This window comes from Cricetulus griseus, chromosome X (genome assembly GCF_003668045.3).
Source record: "Cricetulus griseus strain 17A/GY chromosome X, alternate assembly CriGri-PICRH-1.0, whole genome shotgun sequence".
Taxonomy (NCBI): Eukaryota; Metazoa; Chordata; class Mammalia; order Rodentia; family Cricetidae; genus Cricetulus; species Cricetulus griseus.
Genome location: NC_048604.1, coordinates 81047414 through 81070365, shown reverse-complemented (window position 1 = coordinate 81070365; position 22952 = coordinate 81047414). Strand labels below are relative to the sequence as shown.

The window sequence follows — 22952 nt, the reverse complement described above, 5'->3', positions numbered from 1 at the left end:
ATACAATTTTACTATGTTAAAGGTAAAACCTTCCTATTTAATTACACAAAATGGGGAAATGTAGAATATGCCTTTACACTATGAAAACATATTTCACTGTGACTGGTTTCATAAATAAGCTGACTGGCCAATAGCTGAGCAGGATAAGGTTAGGCAGGAGAACCAGACTTAGGACACTGGGAAGAAGAAAGTCAGAATTAAAGGATTCACAAGCAGATTCAGAGTGAGAAGGAAGACGGATGTGCCACGTTGAAAGAAGTTACCACCACATGGCAGAGGGTAAAGAAGAAATATGGGTTCATTTAAAATGTCAGGGTTAGCTAGTAACAAGCCTGAGCTCTTGGCAAAGTATTTATGATTAATATTGAATCTCTGTGTTGGTCATTTGGGACATGCCAGGTGGGAAAGGAAAGTCTGCCTACACATAAATTTGAATAATAATTGATTTTTACAGGTAAATTAAGGGTTTATGCAATACCAGTCAATGAAGTTAAAGTTCTGCACAGAAAACCACCAAGTACAAAATATAGTTGTTAATCTTCACTTTAATTTCCAAGTAATGATTTAATTATATTCAAAATATTAGGAAATGGCATTTATAGGAGTGGGGTATTAAAATAGATCAGTAAATGCTCTGTGAACAAATTTGAGAAAATGAGCTACAGATGACATAATGTGAAAATTCAACTAGGAAAAAACAGATTTCTTCACATTTCAAACACTGAAAAATGTTTGGAATGAACCTGAATGCAAGTAGAGCAATGCGCATGTTAATATTTGTACTCAGAGTCTCTCTGATTTTTAAGCTTTCAGTAAAATTTTTCTGTCTTTGATTTATTCTGTGTGATTTTCTGAGACATGGTCTTCCTATGGATCTTAAGTTAGCCTTGAATTTCATTTTCTCCCTAATTATTCTTCTGGTGACCCACAACCATGTCTGTTCTAAAATCTACCTTTTACAAACTACTTTCTGAGAAAGTTTTATTTTTTATTTTTAAGTGTGTGTGTGTGTGTGTGTGTGTGTGTGTGTGTGTGTGTGTGTGTGTGTGTGTATGTAAGTTCAGGTGCACATGAGTTCCAGAGAGGGTGTTAGATCCCTTGCAGCTGGAATTGCTGGGTGGGAATTGCCTAATGTGGGTGCTGAAAACCAAATTCAGGTCCTCTACAAGATCAGTATACACTTTTAAGTGCTGGTCCATCTGTGCAGCCTCTTACAAAACTAGTTCATAATGGAAACAAGTATATTTTTCTCAGCATATTATTTGGTATTTTCAAAAAGATAGAAGGGTGAAAGGAAACTAACAATTTCAGATCCAAAATGATAGGGTTGAACAAACTGGGAAGTGAACAAAATTCAGTTTAATTATAATCATGAATGATATGTATTAGAATACCAAAAATCTGTTTATATAAGAGAATTAGTTCATTAATAAAAATAAAAGACCTGCCATGATTTTTAATGTTTTTCTAAAATGTCAATTTATAAAAATATCATTATGTATTTTCATGAGGCAAGAAGACCCAGTTCGAGGAGGGACAGAGGGGGTGAGCAATGAGAGAGATAATCTTGATAGAGGGAGCCATTATGGGGTTAGGGAGAAACCTGGTGCTAGAGAAAATCCCAAGAATCCACAAGAAGGACCCCAGCTAAGACTCCTAGCAATAGTGGAGAGGATGTCTGAATGGGCCTTCCCCATTAATCAGATTAGTGACGACCCTAATTGTCATCATAGAACCTATATCCATTAACTGATGGAAACAGATGCAGTGACCCTCCCAGGGTTCAGCTGAAGAGAGGAGAAGGGATCATGTGAACAAGGGGAGGGGTAGTCCATGATGGGGAAAACCACAAAGATAGCTGACCAGAGATAGTGGGAGCTCATGGACTGTGGACTGACATATGGGGCACTTGCATGGGACTGAACTAGACCCTCTTAATGTGGGTAACAGTTTTGTGGCTTGATTTGTTGGGGGCGGGAGGGGGGAGCTGGAATGGGACGAGCATGTATGTCAGGTACATGACCTTTTTTTGGAGCACATTCCCTATGGTGAGATAACTTATTCAGCCTTGATATGGGGGGAGGGGCTTGGTCCTGCTTCAACTTGGTAAGCCAGACTTTGCTGACTCCCAAAGGAAAGCCTTACCCCCTATGAGGAGCAGTTGGGTGTAGGAAGGGAGTATGTGGGGGTGGGAGGAGAAGAAGGGGATCTGGGATTGGTATGTAAAATGCAAAATACATTTTTGAATTAAAAATATTGAAAAAGTTGAAAAGTGATAAAAAGTTATAGGTAATTTTTTAAGATATGCAAATAGTCAATATTATTATTTTGAAAAACAATGGTAATTATGAAAGAATAAATAATTGAAACAATGCTGAGAGTTCACTTTTTTCCTACTAATATTTTCAAGATGAAACAAATTAATAATGTCCCATGTTTTGCATATGTATTTTCCAGCATTATATATAAGTACTTGTACTGATTAAATCTTAATGGTAGAAGAATTATAATTTTTAATAAAAATGCAATAATTGATATACATGCTGCTTAATCTCAAAATTACATTTTGGAAGATTATGACCAAATATATCAAACAAAATGTACAAATAGTAAATAATGCAATAGTTACAGTTGCATTATTTAAAGTAAAAAATAGAAAAAATAATGTATGTCACAGGAAAGTAGTTAAGCAGACTATGGTACACATATGAAAATAATATCTATATTAATATGGAAATTTTGCCCGTTATGCTAACAAAGCACAACACTATATAAAAGAAAGCATATTTAACATTGTTAATACGATTTAGGCTGAATAGTGAATCATCCCTACATTTCTGGAATGTAGCCAATTTGATCATTGTAGGCGATCTTTTTGATGTATTCTTGGATTTGGTTTGCAACTATTTTATTAAAAATCTTTGTTTTCAGGAATTGCTGCAGCATAGGGGGAGAAAAAATTGTAGGACCCAGTGTGGTCAAGAGCACCACAATAAAAAGGCCCACAGTATCAACCAACCTGGCCTCACAGAGACTCAACTGACAACCAGGGGGCCTGCATGGGACTAACATAGGCCCTCTGCATATATGTGATAGCAGTATAGCTTGGTCTTTTTGTGGGGTTTCTAATAATGGGAGCAGGGGGCTGTCTCTGACTCTTTTGCTGGCTATTGGAACCCATTACTCTTACCCATTGCCTCTTCCAACCTTAATAGGAGAGGAGGTGCCTAGTCTCACTACAACTTGATATACTGTGACTGGGTAATATCCATGGAAGTTCTGCCTTATCTGCAGAGAAACAGAATAGTAGGATTGGATGGTGGTGGATCAGGTGGAGGGGGTAGAGAAGGAACTGGAAAGAGGGGAGAGGGGGGAAATGTTGATTGTGATGTAAAACAAATTAAAAATTAAAGAATTTTTGGTTTATGATTTACTGAAGTCATCCTATGCTTTGCTAAAATAAGTCTTTTACGACTGCTCTTTGACTAATAATATCCTACAACTCCAAAAGACAGCTGTTATGATTTATGAAGGAAAAATAGGTGTAAAAGTCCCCATACTTGAACACTCTTCCATTGCTGGTGGGAATGCAAACTTGTACGTCAATTGTGGAAATCAGTATGGCAATTTCCCCGAAAATCAGGGATCAACCTACCTCAAGACCCTGCAATACCACTGTTGGGCACATACACCACTAGGATCTTTGCTCAGCTGTGTTCATAGCAGCATTATTAGTAATAACCAGATACTGGAAACAACCTAGATGCTCCTCAACTGAAGAATGGGTAAAGAATATGTGGTATATTTACACAATGGAGTACTACTCAGTGGTAATAAACAATGACATCCTAAAATTTGCAAGCAAATGGACAGAACTAGAAAAAAAAACATCCTGAGTGAGATAACCCAAAACCAGAAAGACAAATATATTATGTACTCACTCATAAGTAGATACCAGACATAAAGCAGAAGATACCCAATCCGTAATCCACAACTTCAGAGAATCTAGAACCCTCTTCCAGAAACAGATGGAAGCAGATGTAGAAATCCACAACTAACCAATGGGCCAAGTTCCAGGAGTACAATCAAAGAGAGGGAGAAGCGATAATATGAACAAAGGCATCAAGACCATGGAGGGGAAATCCACAGAATCAGGTGACCTGAGCTAGTGAGAGATCACTGACACAAGTCTGCCAAATGGGGAAACTGCAGAGGACCAAACTAGACTCCCATAATATAAGTGACAATGGTGTGACTGGGACAATATATGAGACCACTGGCAGTGGGTCCAAGACCTAACTCTAATGAACAAACTGACTAAGTGGAGTCCATTCTATATGGAGAGATACCGTGCCCAACCTAGACACCGGGGTGTGGGGGGTGGAGAGGTGCCTTGGTCCTGCCTGAATGAGATGATGGGACAGACATAGTAGACTTTTCTAGTGGAGGTCTTTCCCTGTCTGAGGAGCAGATAGTGGGGGGGGGGGAGCGGGAGGAGAGGAGGTAGGGAACTGGAATTGGAATGTAAAATTATAAATTAATAAAAAAGACATGCCAAAAGTCCCCATACTTTTAAATACATGAATATTTAAGTAAAATTGTTTAGTTCTTTGAAAAAAAAAAACATTCTATGCCTGTTGCGGCTGTGTGCATCTATAATTTCATTGATATGCCAATATAAGAAAATCAAAAATTTGAGGCTAATTTGGGCTAAAAACTGAGTTCTAGGATAGTCAGAGCTCTGTACTGACACACTTTCTTTTTAAAACAGCAGCATAGGGCATCCACATCCAACTCACAACCATCTGGAACACTACTTTCAGGAAGATATGAGGCCCTCTTCTGGTCTCTGTGGGCATCACATGCATATGGTACACAGACATACACACAGCTAAAACACCCACACATATATAACTTAAAAGGTAATGAAACTAATTTGAATTTAAGTGGACACATAATCATCAGTAAATATTATTTGCCTTAGTTGTATTTAGCATGATATTAGTTTATTACTAAAAATTAAATGTCTTTAAATGTTTCAAAACCTCTGCTATTTTTACTATCTAAAATAAATATGACAGAAAAAAGGAAAATGTTAACAGTGTAGGGTAAAAGAACATAGATACTTTGAGAGCCTTTAAAAGTAATCACCTTTAATGTGCCATTTAATTGCCAATTGTGTGAATTAATTTCATTAATACTTTGGACACACTTAGAAAATGTGTAACAAAACAATAAGAATTGAGAGAAAAGAGATATTTTGTTTCCTTTTATCAAAAAAAGGTAATTGAATGTGTAAATGCTAATAACTCCCATCTCATGAGTATGACACTAAGACTCTTAGTGAAATGTGAACTTTTTCTTTAAATGTGTAGTGCAGCACAAGAAATTTTGGAATGGAAGTTTTACTAGTGTACTCTAAAGAGTATTAGACTTCTATTTAGTTATTAGCTCATGCTGGGTACTTATTGTCAGTTTTTTATGTGCCTTTTATTAACAGGCTTTTCAGATGAAAAGGGAAGTGTAAATACTTTGAAATAAGAGTTACTGTGGTGGAGCACATTCAATTCAGATTTCATACACCATAAAATCTGAATACTCAAATGCAAAATTGCTGGAAACAGCACTCTGAATCTTCAGAACAGTTCATTATGTTAAGCTCTGCTGCCAATGTGATCTTGAAGGCAGCAGAAAAACTGCATTGTGTTGTATTACAGACTGCTTCATAATTAAGCGCTACTGCTATATTTGTGGCTTTCAGTAAAGTTATTAACAATAAACACTGTCAGATAATTAGAGGCATGGATCATGCATATTTTCTTTTAATTTTCTAGAAATGACACTCAAATATAATAGTTCTATTCTCTTATTATTTAGACGATGTCATTATATAAAATTAATAATATATTTAGCATGTTGTTAACAGACAAATGTATTCTTCTACCAAAAATTTCTCTTCTGCATCAGAAATTAATGGCACATATCTTTAATCCAAGCACTGGGGAGGTAAAGGTAGGCAGATCTGAGTTCTAAAGAGTCAGTTCCAAGACAGCCAGGGCTACACAGGGAAACCCTATTTGGAAAAACCAAAAAGAAATTTCTTATTTGATACCGTTTCTAAAATTTATATGTATCCATGTGTGTCTACATATACAAGAATGTGTAGATACACATACATTCATGAAATATTTTACATGAGATTTTCAGATACATAATTAGTATATTTATGCTATGTGGCTATAGATCACATCATCATATTTATGTATGTATGTATATATATGAAACTAAAAGTAACTGTTGGCTGAAAAAATATGCATGTACCAGTAATAAAGTCCTATTTATTTCAGCAATATGAAACTATATTTTACTCTACAATTTTTTTCTGTGGTTTTGCCTGGTCAGAAGTACAGTGACATTTAAAAGTACTGTCCATGCTATTAAAAGTACCTGCCTATAATTCTGACACAGTGAAGTGGGGAAAAACAAGAGGATGGAACATGACCATCCTTGGCAATGTAGTGAGACCTTGTTTTGTTTTTGTTTTTTGTTTTTTGTTTTTTTAAGAAAGAATGGACAAGAGAGAGAAGAGATGCAAAGCGGAGCTGAAAAGGAGAAGACTAACAATGAAAAAAAGTAGATTATCATTTGGTGAAAGATTTTTGGCTGTTTCTATCATGGGGACAGGACTGCTCTATAGCTCTCTAAGATTCTGTTTGTTTATATTTGGTGAGATAATGTCTAGAATTATTTGTAATAATTGGACCACAGGAAGTTAGTGTTATCATTTTTTTATTTTGACAGTTGGAACAGTTATAAAAAATCTGAGATTAAATGCAAGCATGTATACTCTCCTTCTAGACAAAGTTCTTTCACTTCTCTCATCCATTTGTACCTATATTAAACACAATCGAGTCTCAAATATTAAGCAATTGACTGATTTAAAATCCTTTCATTTATGAGGATGCTCAAAGGATTCTGAGTATGACGAAACTATAGGAGAGTCTAGAAATTTGACAGTTAACCTAATGGAGTCCAAATCTAGAGAAAAGGAAATTACTCACTACTGACTCAAGAAAATAAAAGGGTCTTGTTTTCATCATTTCTTTCCTGAACACCTTAGCTTTTCAATTTTAGAAGTACTACTATTTTAAATGTCTCTATGACATGAAAAAATGGATAACTAATGAAAGATACCAGAAAGGATTTCCAGATACCCAGAACCAATACTGAAGACAGGAAAAACAAAAACAAAATACAAAAGTGAAAAATACCAAGCAACAGAAGGAGGCAAGGAACTAAGAAATTTCTTCTCTGTTACACAAAGTACTGCCTCAATTTCAAAGTGATTTCTCTACTACAAATATATTTTTTATTAATGACACCAGTGGCATTTCATTTAAGACTTACTATTGATGGCCCTTTGGTCCACTTGAGAGTATGGATCTCCTCAGTTTTTATTCTGGAGACAAGTGGCACCATTGTGAATCAGAATCTGCATTTTATTAAGATCTTCAGGACCCAGTGTCAAATGTCAACTCTCACATGTTGGCTCACAGCCATTTGTAACTCTTGTTCCAGGGGGTATTATGCCCTCATCTGACCTCTCTAGTTGCCAGGCATCCATGCTGTGCACAGATATATATGAAAGCAAAACACACATACCCATAAAATAATAATGCTGACACCACTCCAACAACCTGAGTTTGAGTCCTAGTACTTACATGGTACAAAGAGACAAATGATTTCTACAAGTTGTTGTTTGCTCTGCACGTATTTGCCTTATCACATGTGCATCTACACACACACACACACACACACACACACACACACACACACACACACACGTGTGTGTGTGTGTGCACAACATAAACAAACAACCAAGTACATTAAGGATGTATTGATATGGTGGCAATGCTATTTTAACAAAACTTACTAATGTACGTGTGATATAGTTAAGGGTAGTTTCAACACATTTTTAAAATATACTATGAAATACCTATTGCAAACTCTTGTGCCTAGATTGCTTTATCTATAAATCACATGTTTCCCAGAGCATAAAATGATCACAAAAATCTCGTGGCTGATCATAGCTTTTATTTAACTAAACAAACTTTACCACTGTCATATGGACAACCACTTTGTCAGCTTTAAAATTAATTTTAGTTTAGCATAGTCTTGAATTCATGAATGTCTGGCGCTGCATCAAATCCTTGCCTCTGGGTTGTCTGTAGATAATGGTAATGAAATGTATACTTAATTTTATACTTTGGTCTTTCTCCTTGTTTTTTTTTTGTTGTTGTCTTTTGATCTCTGCTCACAGTACACATATCTCAGTATAGATTCCTGGGACAATATAACTCATGCTTAGCTCAAATTGCATAGAGTACAACCACCATAAGCAAGCAATTTAAAATAATGCCAACATGTCCATTCACATCAGTGAGAGATGTGAGAAAACACATCTGAATATTATATTATTCTAAATACCATATACCAACAGAATGATAAGCAGATCATCAAATATGTCCTAAAATAGCAGTATAAAAACTTCCGTCCTTGGAATGCAAACAACATGCAAAATATATTTTTAGAAACCTAAGAAATTCAATGACAGGAACAAAAGATATTCTGGAATCCATATTAAAAGTAATGTGAATTCATCTAAATAAAAAACTGGTATTTGTTTCCTATAATGCTCTTAGTATTCAAAATCATGTTAAAATCTTGTGTTTGACTATTCCCTTGAGAAAAGAGAGCATGATGTTATTGTCTTCAAAACCATCATGGTTAATAAATATTAAATAGTAGCTATATGACTTTTAATAGTTTATGTATATCAATTTTTAATATCTTCATACTTTTCATAAGAGGAAAGTAGATGTTTGGCTTCATATTTCAGATGAAGTAAAAATGTTTAAATAATGTCTTTAAATTTACCCTATTTCAGAGTAAAGATGCTATCCAATAGTCTTAAATATGTGAGTAATTAATTCTAAGTGGGATGCAATAAGGGTTCAAAATTTGGCTCCAAAGCTTCAGATAGAGTTCTTAGGTAAAGCAATTAGTATCTCAGAACTTTAATTTGCTTGTTCAAATAATAGGCATCATATCCTATGGTGGAGAATATGATAGACTGAGAAGTTCCCGCTATTTGTATAGGGGCATGGAATGTGCTCAGTAAATGTTCACTGTTACTTTTCCCATGAAATTTCTACTATATTACTTTCCCCATGAAATCTCTGTAGTTAGAGAAATCTTCATTTCTATACAAATTAGGGTTTGGAATTGTAGGTGACTCACTTATTTTTGACATGTTAAGCAGTCAAAAATGTTTCAATGTATCTTATACCCAGGTAGTGTATATTCTTGGGCTCATTAGACAAAGTATATTGAATAACTAGATATTTATTAGAAATATGTGTCTCAAGGCAGGATGTGTACTAGAAAGTATATATGAGGAAAGGGGAAAGAATTATATATTTGGATTAAATTATTGCCTTCTGGTTTTTTAGGGATAAATTGTTCTAGTGGGGATATGATCAAGGTAGCTCAGATGCTTGAAGAGGTCTCATTGGCCAGATATTGTCCACATATACCCAGAAGACTGAACATAGTCTCATTCACTACCAAATGAAACTAAGAAATTACTGTTTACCAAGTTAACAAAGTTCATTAAGATTGACCCTCATCTTCATCTCATCCCCATTATCTCACAGGAAAAAAAAGGAGTGGGCTTTCTGTCATTACTGGCTTAGATTATTTTGTCATTCTGTGACTCAAGAATCTGACAGCCACTCTCTTATGTCATGCTCTATCAGCTGTGACTGTTATTGTTGTAGTAGGTATAAGCTTTGACATTCAGGCTTTCCACATTTTTCTTTGTCTTATCACTTCTTTCAAGAGCACTTGTTTCACTCCATTGGTTTTGGATGTAAAAAAAAAAAAACTGATGCATTATCTCTCTCCCTTATTCAACCATTTTAGTTCCATTCCCTTTTTAGAAAAAAAAAACAGCATGTTTTGAATTTATGCAAAGACGTGAGACCAACTGCTGGGAATCATTGGCTTCATGATTTGGAGCTCCAGTTGTATTCCTTACTAGCAGTTTGTCAAGCTACGTAACCTCTAAGATTCTTGTCCTTAAAATAGAAATGATGTTGCTACTGGCATTATTGAGTGATTGATGGAAGTTTTCAAATGAGTTGGTAATGTAACATACATAAGTACTTGGCAGTCAAAAACTAAAAATTAAAAAAAAAACAGGATACCATTGTTACTTATTAATGTCCTCAATCCTAATATCACATCCAAGCTATGGGGATCCAAATAATGATCCTATTAGCATCTTATTCGTTAACAATCCTCATACACATTCCCTCCACATCCCAGGAAATGTTGGACTTTATCCAAATCCTGTAATCTTAGAAAATGGCTAAACAAAGAAAACCTTCCCTTTTTGTGTTTTGTATATTGGTTTATCATACAGAACCAGTGTGCTTCATCTGACTTACTCAGGTACACAAACTCAATTTTGTCCATGTACCCATCTTTGGTTGTAAAGTAAATTGAACTGTGTTAGTCACATTGATTAATTTGAATATGATCATGTAAGCTCAGCTGACTTCTTTTGTGAGTTTAATATTTTCAAGGATACCTAAAGATTATCTTCTTCACCAAGTCAGTTGCCATAAACATGTAATACCAGCTATTTGGAAGACAGAAGGAGAAATAACCCAAGTGCATGGCTTATCTGGACTACAGAGTGAGTTCAGTTCTAGCTAGCAAATTTTGGTGAGTTCCCCATCTCAGAATCAAAGGTATGGCAGTGCACACCTTTATCCTAGCACTCCAGTGAGAAAGGCAGAGAGATATCTGTCACAGTTTTTTGCAAACAATACTGCAGATTATGAAACAATATAATGACTATGTCAAATTAACACACAACAGTCCTTTCTCAAATAAAAACTGGTAATTATTCTCACTAATGGCCTTTCCTCCCCCTACAAACAGTATATTTTGCTATGTGTATTCTGAATGAGTTGCCAGAGATAAGAATGTTTATAAAAATATTTAAATTGCCTTATAACAGAATATAGCTTTGCTAACCTGAAGTGATAATCATATCATAAAAATGTTTGTAAAGATGTTATAATCAATTTGTATCAATATTAATTTGCAAATAATTAATATACAAACACTTTCAAATAAAGGAATTGCATTTTAAATTATTTTATGAATAAACAAAGAAGCATTAAATAATTATTTGTGTAGGCTTATAATTAAGACTAAATACACTTAGTTGACATATTTACAAAAGAATACATTCATGCAACAAATACTCATTCCAACTTTTGTGCATTCAAGTTTTTAAAAAGTGATGATTAATCATTCCACTATATGCTAAATAATACAAAATGTACTTACTAATAACAAAATAAACAAGCTACATCTTACCTCATGTAATTTAGAGGTCAATATTGAAGAGTAGGAATTTGTTGAAATAGCCAAATAATTACAAAGAAGACAAAAGTGTGAAAAACAGAACTGATTTCTGTGGAGCAGTGGCTGTCCAGAGTTATGCAAGTGTCTGGAAGCTGACTGGAGGAACTACATATTGATCTAGCTCTTGAAAGCAAGGTAGAGTCTGAACACAGAGATATTAGATATGTGAGCAGGAGTCAATTTAAGAAGAGAGTATCTGGGCTGGAAGGTGCCAGCTGCATAGATGAAAGTTTTATTTTAGGCCTTTTGTAACATGACAACAGATGCTGTCCTGTGCCTTTGAGTGTTAAAGCTTACTTAACTGTGACTAGAATAAGTCTATCTGTCAAAGTGGCAAACACCACAATATCAATAATTTAATAAAACATAGGGCTCTTCTTTACTAAGCAAGCCATACAGTGGGAATTTTCAAGGTCATTGACCTACTTTCTGTTGTGGAGACATGAGTCCTCACACTTTTTATAGCCTTCTGTGCTCTGCATTAAAAAACTTGAGGGAAAAGAGGGGGAAACAAAACTTCTTCATTCTTTACTTTGTCTCAGAAATCATCTTTTCCCTTATATTCATCGATTAAAACTAGCCAGATGATTCTATTTAGAAGTAAGGAAAGACAAGTTCTTGATGAACAATTTCTTCCTAATAGCATACATATTTTATAAATGGGACTCTATTTTATTTCAGTTACACAATAAAAGCTATTTGACAAAGTACAGAAACACATCTACAGAAAGTGTCTCCAACTCCAATTGAAGGACCATTTGGCATATTTACTTTACAGCTTCATCTCTGTTGATACTGAATCCAATAGCTACAGAATTTGTTAAACCAATTACCTTTTAATATTATCTTGCTTGTCTTTATTTCAGCCCTTTGTCTGCCATCCACAAAAGGGCTTCTCAATCTATCCAGTGTAAATACTCACTTCACTAAGTTATTTCCAATTTATAACTTGAATATCATCAGTCAAAAAGCATCAATTACTTATTAACTCTATCAAAAAGAACAAGTGTGGATCCTACCTAAGATTAAGAAGCACTCATATAAACAGCTAGAAATTATAAGTTGCCTATGTAAGTAAAAGTTGTTTCTGTCAGACTAATTCTATTGTCTTACAAACATTTATAAGATGATCGTGTTCAAAGGAAAACAACACATGAAGGCAAGTGAACACAATTTGGTTTATTTAATTTAAAGAGAAAATAGATTAACATAAGATGATCTGATTATGTACCCAAAGGTAAACATCATCTAAAGTAATTGAATTATGTTTGTCTTCAGCCTATTGTTTTAATAGAATTTTAGCAATGTCACAATCAACCAGTGAACAATAAGTAACTTACTGCCAAGTTGCTACATAATAGGAAATAGTTTTAACATTGATATGTATTTTTCACATATTTTATACTTAATAACTGTTGTGATTAATGTTAACAACAATTAGTGACTTTAGTATTCTGTAAAGCTATATCATTAAGAATTTCTTCAACAGTATTACAATAATGTCAAGCTACACACAGTTTATTTTCAGGTTAGATTTTGAGAAGGTCCTTATTGAATTTGATGTTATATATTGTTTATACCTACTAATTATAATTTCCCATAAATAATTATTCAAAAACTTTTATTTTAATCAAAAACATGTTAGCATATTTCTTGTACATACTTAATTTTATAGTAGAAATTGAAGCTTTAAATAAAGATTTGTCATGTGCTTTGAAATCATAACTGATTTGTTAAGACAAATATATATATATATAATATATATATATATATATATATTATACATGACTAGATTTGAAAGCAGATAAAATAGTAGTTATGTTTGTGCTTAGAGTATACTTTGAGGTTTGCTTATGAACTAAATAATGATAGTATGTAAATACAACATAGCTAACACTAAGTACTCATTAATGTTTCTAGAATATCCATTGTTAACACTTGAACATAGCTGTGGCTACATATAGTACTTCTGTATTTTAAGATAATATCTCCTAGATATGTGTATTTTTTCTTTTCCTGGAAAATGTATTGCACTAGGTTATTTCAGAAAAAGCATATGACATTCCTAAAGAATTTTTGATGCCATTTATATTACAGAAAGTTCTGGTTGATATGCTGAAATGGAACCCAATTCTTACCCCAACAGATGATGAAGAAATATATATATATATTAAGGTCTTCTACTTAAGGCATGGAAGAAGCAACTTCTTTACATTTTATACAGAAGTCATGAAATATCATTAATTTGCATATTCATGCTGAACTATCCGTTTAGAATACATTGGCTTTTTTAGGTTCACCAGATGGAACAACAGATGTTAATATAATGACTAAAAGCCTTGGTCAAGCATTTTTAAGAAATGAAAATATGTAATACTCTTATGATGAAAGTCATATATTTTTACATGAAGAATAAAATGTCTATATTCATGTAGCTTAACAAACTCATCTAAACATATATTATAAAATATTTATATTAGTTGAAAGCTAAGTATTAGTACTTGGTTTACTTTTTCAACACGAAAGCATTTGATATTATGGAGAGAAAAGTAAAAACCCTGGAATATATTGTTTTTTCTTTTCCATAGAAGAAAAATAATAAAAAATGTTTTCAAACTGTTAAAATTTAGGACTCACTTCATTATTTAAATGCTTATTATGCTATTAACTTCTCAAAGCCAAACACAATATCTAGACTTTCTTAGTCATTTATAGTTTCTCAAATTAAAAATGTTTGTGGGAAATTAGCAATAAACTTTTTATGTAACTGAAAAAAATCACTAGATCCTTGAATTGCCTCATGTAGGATATTTTCATAAGTTCAAAGAAGACAGCATTAGAAATCTCTTCCCAAGTTGGGTCTTGCTTATTTTTCTTCAAGGAATGACTTTTAAATGCTAAATAAATGAATATGTCAGAGTTTGTTTTATTAACAACAGCACCAAAGTAATGGATTACAATTATCAGAGTGATTTTCCATGGATTCAATGGCTGAATCTGTGAATTGCTGTTCATTTTGATACAGCATTTTGAACATTTATTTATTATTTAGCTATTCATTTATTTTATTTGTTTTTAAGACCAGACCTTGATATGTAGTCCAGATTGTACTCAAACTTACTTCTGTAGCTCAGTCTATATTTGAACTCTCACAGATCCTCCTGCCTCAGCCTCTTGACTATTGGGCTATAACCACAACCAGCCCAGTTGTATATTTAATATCCTCCTTTGACCTATAAAGAAGATCTAGAGACTGCAAATATTTCACTGTATTAACAGCAGATAATCAAGGAAAAGAAGCCATCAGAATACTCAGGAAACTCATAACCTATTGCATTTTTAATGTAGCCACAAAGGGCAGCTCTTCCATTATTCAGAATTCTTGCAATTTTTAACATCTACTAATACATCATACATAAGGTTCTTAAAGACCAAAATAATTTTCAGTCATTTTGCAATGCTTAATTGCTGATTCTATAGATTGTTGTTCATTTTGAAGCACAATATGAGTTTACTCAAACTAAATGTGAGATTATACAAGGTCAACAATTTTAACAGATAACTCTTGTTCAACAAATCATCTTGGACTTATTTATACCAAATAACAAATGTCTGGGATTTTTTGTATATTTTTATTACACTTCGATGTGTATATCTTTATTGATAACACCCAGATTTAAGCATTATAAGTATGTTGCAATCTTTTTTATTATTTTGAGATTTGGCATTCTATTATGTTCTTTCATGTTTATAAAGCTTTACTTTTAGATGCATAATCCTTACCAGAACTTTATTGTTCTAAAGTGAATTTTCAATTTCTGATTTAATGAGAATGACAAAATTGAGCATATTCATTGGAGGTTTTCTTTAATTTGTCCTATGAAACTTTCCACACCAATTTCTGAATTGAAATAAATGCAATGTTCAGCTCACAGTCAGTTTTGCTGATGTGAAAACTAAAAAGCACTTCATATAAAGTGCTGACATAAAAGTGGAGCTTCAAAGCCTTGTAGAAAAATCATTTCTTGTCAAATTGCAGAGCCAACATAAAGTGGTAGAAAAGAGAGTCATATAAAACATTTTGATATGGTAATGAAAATTACTTTGTTAAGATTCAAATTATTTTATGATACAATGTATGTGATATAACTTTCAACATTTCAGCCAATTTTAAGTATAAATTCATTGGTAGGAAGTGTATTTATACTAATTATCAATATATCTACTTCTAGAACTTTTTCATCATTCATCTTAAATTGAGACCATTGTGCTTGCCTTGGCAGTACATAATTGGAAAGATACAGAGACTCTTGTGATCATTAAACAATGCCCTCTCTCACACACACACACATACACATTACTGTATTTTACAAGCTCAGTAATCTCTATTCTACTACCTGTCTCTGATTTGGCTTATTCTAAGAACTTCCTATATTGATAAATAGGATCACAGGTAAACAGATCTTTCTTATATGAACTATATGGAGGAGGAGGAGAAGCAGTAAGTTTTATAGAGTGGAGAATAGAATCATAGCATATAGAATTTTACACTGGATATTTGGAAGTAAAATATGATATTAAGCAGCCAATAAAATATAGATTCCTTCTGAAAAATGAAGATCTATAGGAAATTGATGGGTACTGAGAGACAGAGACTCTGTCCCTACAGGAATGAGGTCTATAATAGGCTATTCAAACCCAAGTGGTCAGCTCTAAACACATATACAAACGACAAACACTAAATGGACTCAGAAAGCATCTGAATAAGAGGTTATGAATTTGAGAAGAAATGGTGGTCATAGAAAGAGTTTGAGTGGGAAAGAGAGCAGAGTAAGTCAAATAAACACAGTACCCATGTATTCATTACTCAAAAATTATTGAAACTAAAAATATCAAAAATAAACTCTAAAAACAGAAAAAATAAATTCAGATGTATAGTGAGACATATACATGTATTTTTGCATACAAATATGTATAGATATACATATATAAAATCACAAGAAAATTAGAAAGGAAAATATTCATTATTTACCCTGTTTATACACACCATATGTCACTATTTAATTCGCTGCATAAAATAGGATACATTCGAAGTACTTCACATATATAAATTACTATACATTAATCAATGACATCTAAAAGTCTGTGCTCATATGTAAGTACTCCTTGTATGTTACTAAATCTAAATGGGATAGAGGACAGCACAAGAAGGCCCTCTAAATCAACTGAAAAGTTCCTAGGAACTCTCAGAGACTAAAGCAGTAATCACAGGGCCTATATCTGTCTGCACCAGGTCCTCTCAGTACATATTATTGCTTTCAGTTTAGTATTTTCATGGGACTCCTGAGTGTGTGAACAAGCGATTCTCTGACTCTTGCACCTGCTCTTGGTACTCTTTTGTTTCTCTGTTGACTTGGCTTGTCCAAATTTGTTATGATAATTTATTTTTATTTTATTCTATGTTGGTTTGTCTCATAGGATCCTGTTCTTTTCTAACGAAAGACAGAAAGGGAGTGGATCCAAATGGGACAAAAGGTGGAGAGGAACTGGAAGGAGTAGACAGAAGGGAAACTATTTTCAGATTATGTTGTATGAGAAAAGAATATATTGATAAAAGGAAAAACAAAAGAAAACAAAAATTAAGAAGAAAAGAAAGTGAAGGAAAAATACTAGAAAATCCCAAATTTGTTTTAGACCATGCATATAAATTATGTACTCAAGGTAATAAATTAATGTTGTGCTTAAACTTAAGACACATCCCATGATATTTCATTGTACATAAACACATACTCCAAAATTTTTGAAAAGCTGAAATTTTAGTCACTATTGGTCCCCCCATCTCTCTTGGCCTCTCTTATTTTGGAGTCACTTTTTTAATATATTGCACTACAAAGCAAATTATTGTACATGATACAAACACTAAAAATGTTACCACTACAAGCATGTTATATTATGCATGGAATAAGTGACACTCGAAATTTCAAATGATAGAGTTTTACATATAAAATATTGATAGGTATCAGTATGCTTTACTTTACCAGAAACAATATGCATATTTGTTTTCCAGGTCACTCATTAATTCTGGCATTTTGGCAAACATGCAAAAGATATATATATATATATATATATATATATATATATATATATTATATATAATATATATCCCTTACTATCAGTTTAATCAGTTCGTGGGAGGTTACAAAAACAACTTTCCTTGAAAACAACATACCATTTTGAAAGAAAGAGACAGAGAGGGGAAAAATCCTTTTACCCTCAAACTAGACCCAGAAATACACTATTTAATTACATCACTGGCAGAAGAATTAAAGGTCTCAGTACAATGTGTTTCAGTTGAACCTAAATGATAAATCTTTCATTTCAATCAGCATAGCTAATATGAAAACCACAGTGTCTTACTATTAATTATCTAGTGGAGTAAATCACAGACTGAAGTTCAGGGAATTAAATTTTATTCCTACATTTGTCACCATGATGCTTTGTGACCCTGATAAAGCCATTTAACCTTTCTTTATTTCAGCTTTCTCATCCATAAAAAGAGGAGGAAGTTGTATCTTTTGAAAGCATGAATTTATTCCATGGTTGATTGGAAAGTGGCTTAAATATATTGCTGCATTAACTCTGTTAAAAATGTACCAAGTATAAAAATGTTACTAAAACCATCATCCTTTTAGCACTTTCCTCATTCTTTTTGTTTTATTTTTCCAGTAAGTTTTTCTTTTCTTAGCTCCTGAGTAATTTGCTTACGTGTCACATTTAGTTGGGAAAGTTTTTCAAGATAGAACATTTTCCTAATTCATTCTCTTATTGTTGCTTCCTGTCCTAGAAATGACTTGGCTTTAGGTGGTCTGAAAGTATATAACATAGGGATTTCAATCACTTTGTTTAAATTCTTCCTTTAAAAGCTTTAAAAAATGTTTTGGACAGACATATAAATAAAAATGAAGGTATGTGGGGCTAGAGAGATGGCTTAGTAGTCAAGAGCACTTGTTGCTACTCTAGGGGACTAAATTAAGATTCTCAGCACCAACTCAGTGACTCACAACCATCTGTAACTACAGTTCCGGGTATTTTTAGGCCTCCCTGTGATGTATAGACATATATGCAGGCACAATACCCAAACATCCAAAATACAAATGAGTGAATATATATATATATATATATATATATATATATATATATAATGTGTGTGTGTGTGTGTGTGTGTGTGTGTGGTGTGTGTGTGTGTGTGTGTGTGTGTGTGTGTGATGCTTATTCCTGATGTCCAAGTATATTTTCTTATGTTAAATAATATGTTTGTGAGGCTAAAGATGCTTTATAGAATTTGAATAGAAAATTGATTTGGGCACTGAATTAATTCACAGTTCACACTGCAGAATGGAAAAAAATAAAGCAAAGGAAAGCCAAGGACAGGCAGAAAGGTGCAGCTCTTTATGTCTTTATGATATGAGGAGGCTGTAAAAACTAAAGTTATGGAAAGAGATCATTCCCTATAGAGGAATACTCCCTGAGCCAAGACAAACGGGCATGGGCCTAGGCCCTATGCTTCAGGATTTTAAAGAAATGGATTCTTATATGATGTATGGATGCACGTACATATCAAAATGATAGTTGTTTCATATAGAAAAAAACAATTTTACAAGCATTAATGATGGTGTGAAATTATTGTTATACTGTTCTAAAATTGTTTCACAAATATGGCCCCATAAAGTCATTAAGAATCTTTCAATTAAAGAATTTCAAATATCCTTAATTTCCTATTTTTTTGTCCTGGCTTCTCTTCTGCCTTCCATGAGGAACTTTTAAAAAAGTGATTATTGTTGTAAACAAAAAAGATCATGTGTAATGATAAGTCTTTACGCCAGCTGCCTGAGTTCTGCTGCAAAGTTTGGACCTCCAAAATAACACACAGAGATTTATATTAGGTACAATGCTGCTTGCTGATGACTAGGATTTCTTATCTGCTAGCTCAGTCTTAATTATCAACCATAATTATTAATCTATATATTTTATAAGACTTATCGTATTGAAGATGCTGGCAGTATGCATTCTCTCTTGCCAGCGGATCACATGGCAGCTCCACGGAGAAGAGAGGAAGAAGAAGAGAGCAATTTCCTGCTTGTCCTTGCTTATTTTCTGAGTCTGCCTGCTATGTCATTTCCTGCCTGGATCATAAGACTTTACTACATTTCCCAGAACCTTCCTCTACTTCTAGTCCCACTTTATTTGCTGCCTCATTGGCCCAACAGTGCTTTATTCAATAATCAATACGATAAACATACACAGAAGGACGTCCCCCATCAATCATGAATACAATTCTTTGCATAAAGAACATTGGGATTTTCTCATTGCAAATTTATTGTATACACATTATCTTAATTCATCTCACACTTGCAAATCCCCTATAATGCAAATTCCATCTTCATCATTTTATACATTAGTAAATTAAAACTCTGGAGCTCACATTAATTCAATAAAGCTTGTTAGACTTATGAAGTGCACATTGTCTTAATAAGCAGTACTCTGATACTATTTTGATTACCTTCTGAATTAACATGATATGAGAATGTTTCTGTGATATTTAAAAAAATCTTACATTTTTAAATGAATTTGTCTGAAATTGTTTTTTCTCAGCCCATGAGATCATATGTGCTATCTGCATAATAATAAATATGCCAAACAGAAATATGTTTTGTCTAATGTTCAGCAAGACATAAATAAAGTGGTAGATTTCATGTATTCCATTCTGTTACTCTAGAAAATGTTTCTAAAAATGATTCCACTACAAAGTACAAGCATAATCTTCAAAAATTGTAAACTCATTATTTCAAGTACTTTCAAAAGCTAACATTTGTATAATTCCCCAAACATATTCTATTTAACCTTTCAAATGTATTTCAGCACAAGATGATTTAAAAACAAGGAGGAATAAATTTCACCTATAGGAATCCACTTAGCATTTGATTGAGTGCTTCTTTCATTACCCAAGTTGAAAAAACATCAATATGCAGCACTGAATTTGACTCAAACGACAGTTTGTTTACTTGCAAATGAAATTCTGATTGTGATTACCTGTAACAGTTAACTCGGTGGTTCTTCTCACAACAAAGCCGCCATATTTTAATTCACAGGTATAGTTTCCAATGTCATCTTCTTTGACTTCTCTTATGAGTAAAGTATCTCTTTTGAACACGATACTTGGTCTCCATGTTTTTGTTCTACATTCCTACACAAAGAAGATAAAATCAGGTAGTATACATGATAAGTAAAAAATATTTTAAACCATTAAAACAATAATTTTGGTTTCATTAAAAAAAAACAAATCAAGGTCTCCTATAGACCAAACTGGCTTTGAACTTGCTATGTAACTGAGATTAGTCTTTAAGTTCTGATCATCCTGCCTCATGGTAGGATTTGTATGAATATAGTACAATGTCTGATCTATAACAATAATTTATACATTAGGATTTTATTGGGGCTAAAGATTTGGAATTAATACTAAGCAATTCATTCTTTTTTCCAAATCTGGATATCAGGAACATCACCTTGAAGAGTAGTTTTATGGTCACATTAACTTATTAATGGCAGTACTTAGGTAGCAGATACATATTTATTTGTTAGATACTGTAACAAGTATATGCTAACCACACTCAATATAAAACTTAAATGCAAATAATTCATAAAGGATGATTGTGAAATTGACTATATTAGTATTCATTACCTAAAATGTAAAGTGTATTATTAAATACAGTGGGAAATATTTTTATAAGATAAATGTTTCTGTTCCAATACTATTTCAAAATATAACTGTTGCAGTTATTTACAATGAAGCCTCTATATACTGAAGAAAGAGCTAACATTTGTATACCAGGCCTTTTGATTTTCTATTGGCAAACAAAGAGTTCGTTTTTCTTATGGCATTTTTCAAAAAAAATTTGCTTTTTTTGTTTTCTTGTACATTCTTCTCCTCCATCTCCCTCCCTCTTCCTTTGTGCCCTTTCAGGCTCACTAGCCTCTTTTGTACTGTCATGTCACCTTGCTTCACTTACCTTGACTACCTTAGTTGGCTTTAGCAACACCTCTTCCCTCTTGTTAAATTCTATCTAGGTTGATAATCTATTCTCACTCTCACAACCTCTTATTTATATGTACATAAACAGCCACAGAATCTGTGTATTTGAGAAAAATGTGATTTTTTTTCTTTCTGAGACTGGGTAACTTTTTTTAATATAATATTTTAGGATCTATTTTCTTGCTTTTTTGTTTATGCTTGAGAAAAATAACATTGTGTATATATACCATATTTTCTTTATTCATTTATTTGTTGACGGGCATTTATACTTGATCCATTTCCTTACTTTTTTGAAAATGCAGCAAAAAAATGGATACATATATATCTCATGGTAGGATATAGGATTATTTGAGTCTATCCCAAGTGTGGTATGGTTCTTTCATATGGAAATTCTATTTTTAACATTTTGTAAAGTATCTATAATGATTTCCTAAGAGCTATACTAGATTATACTCCCATTAGTAATGAATGAGGGCAATTAGTTTGCAACACACCAAAAATATGCATTTTCATTATTAATGGACTTGCCAAATTATGATCTATTTGATGGTAAAGTTATTGAATCAAAAGATTTCTGTTTTTTTTCCAAAACATAAATCCCTATTCCCATGCTAGTATTTAAACTAATAGAATGAGGACAAAAGTGCTTTAAATCTTTTGAAACTATAGACAGGTAAAACTATTTATTGGTAAGTCAAATTTTTAAGGACAATAATATATGCAGATCAGTGTCTCTGTGAAATTATGTATAGCTATTTTTCAGTTATTTGAAAACAAAATATACATATTATTTTCTTGTATTAGTTGCATCAAAAGTCATAATTGGCCGGGCATTGGTGGTACACACCTTTAATTCCAGCACTCGGCAGGCAGAGGCAGGCAGATCTCTGTGAGTTCGAGGCTAGCCTGGTCTCCAGAGCAAGTGCCAGGATAGGCTCCAAAGCTACACAGAAAAACCCTGTCTCAAAAAACCAGTCATAATTGTATAAATTTTTATTAAAGTATTATTCCTTATAATTTGTCTCCTAATGTCCATTATTTATGTGGCAGATGTTAAATTTTGACTGAAGAAAAATAAAGTGTGATATAATATATGCTGCATCTCTGCCTTCCACTCTATTGTGATGTTTTTTTATAACATAAATGACTATTGCAATGGTGGAAAACCTCTCGAAATGAATAACATCTAACTAGGAAACCATAATTGAAGTTGAGTTTATTGAATTAATTGTAACTGAAAGGTACACATGTATGTATATTTTCTCTCATATTTCAGAAAAACTTAAGATATTCCCTGCAAATGATAAGGAAGAAATACATATCTCAAAATCAACTTATTTGTGAAAAAACTTCATGTCTA

The 22952-nt window shown here is 33.0% G+C and overlaps 1 protein-coding gene across 1 annotated transcript in view; it reads right to left on the bottom strand.

Moving 5' to 3' along the window:
• The window catches only part of Il1rapl1 (interleukin 1 receptor accessory protein like 1), a 634565-nt gene that overhangs the window by 507028 nt on the left and 104585 nt on the right, over positions 1-22952 (bottom strand). The window contains exon 4 of the mRNA XM_035449741.1: positions 20593-20746. Coding sequence (XP_035305632.1) covers positions 20593-20746 — 154 coding nt within the window. The remainder of the gene's footprint in view (positions 1-20592; positions 20747-22952) is intronic.